This window comes from Anastrepha ludens, chromosome 2 (assembly GCF_028408465.1).
Source record: "Anastrepha ludens isolate Willacy chromosome 2, idAnaLude1.1, whole genome shotgun sequence".
NCBI classification, from domain to species: Eukaryota; Metazoa; Arthropoda; class Insecta; order Diptera; family Tephritidae; genus Anastrepha; species Anastrepha ludens.
Window position 1 is genome coordinate 77,866,774 of NC_071498.1, and position 1,953 is coordinate 77,868,726.

The 1,953-nt window shown below is 33.3% G+C and overlaps 1 protein-coding gene across 1 annotated transcript; it reads right to left on the reverse strand.

Annotated features, from left to right (window-relative positions):
* Nucleotides 1-331: 331 nt before the first annotated feature.
* On the reverse strand, nucleotides 332-862 carry LOC128867655 (uncharacterized). The gene is made up of 2 exons (XM_054109117.1): nucleotides 649-862; nucleotides 332-588 (listed from the first exon to the last, which is right to left on the reverse strand). The coding sequence occupies exons 1-2, from the start codon at nucleotides 860-862 to the stop codon at nucleotides 332-334; spliced, it is 471 nt and encodes a 156-aa protein (XP_053965092.1).
* Nucleotides 863-1,953: the final 1,091 nt, after the last annotated feature.

A 1,953-nucleotide genomic window follows, 5' to 3' on the forward strand; every position in this document is an offset into this window, starting at 1 on the left:
CTCTCTCCTCATTTTTTAAAACTACAGTCGAACTTCGATAACTCGAACTATGACATGCCACAAAAAAAAATCGAGTTATCAAGATTTCCAGTTATCAAATATAATATACATATGTACATACATACATAAAAATCCATAAACAAAGTAAAACCTGATGGAAAAATAAAACAATCCATAAAACTCAAGGGTCAGCAAACAATTTTATTGATAAAACAGTATATGCTTCAAATTATGTATAGTTGCTATATGATATTGTATGTGTATATTTTAAAGTTATATATACATAATTAAGAACATTATATGAATAGATGTATAGCTTTCATTTGACTTTTCATTGACGAGAGGATTTTTTATTATGATCTTCAAAAAAAGCTTCAATATTATTTAAACCATTGTACAGAGAATCGGTTGTATGTTCATTGGTTTTTAAATATGACCGCAAAATCTTGAACGAATTTGCAACTAGCTCGTTTGAAACTGGTTGCAGCATATCATCTTGCAAATCATCTTCTATATCACTTTCGCTATCATGCTCAAATTCGGATTTAGATCCCAATAGCTCCACAATATCTTCATCTGTGGGAAACTCTGAAGTAACAATATCGTCATCCACATGCATAAAATCATTAAAGGTGACACCTGCTGTACCTTTGATATTTTGCCAAGCTTCATATTCATTCTGCAGTTGAATTTCTTCCTTACTCCTTTCTTTTATGCGTTCGCTTATGAAAACCAAAGGAATGTCATCTTCTTCCTCCCATTCAGAATATTGACCGAAGCCGGCTTTTCTAAAACAATTAGAGATGGTTTCAGGCTTAACATCGATATTCCATGCATTGGTTATTTCATCAACACAGTCCATTAATGTAATATTAAAATTTTTGTTTACTTCAAAGCATTTTATAGTATTTTTTAAAATTCTGTGACGATAATGACATTTTAAAATTTGTATGACTCCTTGATCGAGTGGTTGTAATTTTGATGTCATATTCGGAGGAAAAAATGCAAGTTTGATAAACTTTAATCTCTGTTGGATGTCTTTAGGATGGGCTGGGCAGTTTTCAATAAAAAGTAGAATATTTCTTCCGGCTTTTCCAAATTGTTTGTCTAAGTTAAGAAGCCATTCTTCAAAAAGGGCTCCCGTCATCCACGCCTTTGAATTTGCTTTATAGTCGAGAGGTAATCATTTAACACCTCTAAAACAGCGGGGTTGATTACTTTTACCTATCAAGAGTAATTTCAATTTTTCTGATCCATCCATGTTTGCGGCAATCATCAATGTAACTCTCTGTTTACTGTGCTTTCCTCCATGGCATTTCTGGTTTTTAAAAGTTAAGGTGTTATCTGGAAGACATTTAAAGAATAAGCCCGTCTCGTCTGCATTGAATATGTCCCGTGCTTGATAACCTTCTAATAAATGAGGTAAAACATCACGTTGCCATTTCATACAGTCTTCTTCGCTTACATCATTACTCTCACCACACGCTTTTTTATGACATATACCAGATCTTAGAAAAAAAAATAACTTTAGGTGCCAGCTTGCACATTTATTTTACGAATGTACATACCTTCGTTTCCAATTATCGAGCCAACCAGGGCTTGCCTTGAAATTCGGTTGTTCTAATTTTTGACTAAATTCTAATGCTTTTTCTTTGAGTAATCCTCCGGATATAGGCAAATTCCGTGTTCTTGCCGATTTAAACCATTCTAAAACTGCTTTGTCCACATTTACGTATGTTGGCTTTTTTAGTCTCTTTGTACTCCCACTTGCACCACCACTTTCGATTGCAGTAATAACCGTTTGTTTATTTTTTAAAATAGTTGACACTGTATTTGCCGGAATAGCATACTTTACAGCTACATCTTTTTTTCGCGCACCCATTTCTACTTCCTTTATTAGTTTAAATTTTTCATCAATAGATAAAGTTTTTAAACAACGTTTTGATGACGCGT

Bases quoted from the DNA above. Each gene is read 5' to 3' on its own strand.
- LOC128867655 (XM_054109117.1), bottom strand. From the start codon at position 862: ATGGACTGTGTTGATGAAATAACCAATGCATGGAATATCGATGTTAAG. The intron at 589-648 runs GTACAGCAGGTG...TTGTTACTTCAG, and splicing joins AGCTTGGCAAAATATCAAAG to AGTTTCCCACAGATGAAGAT.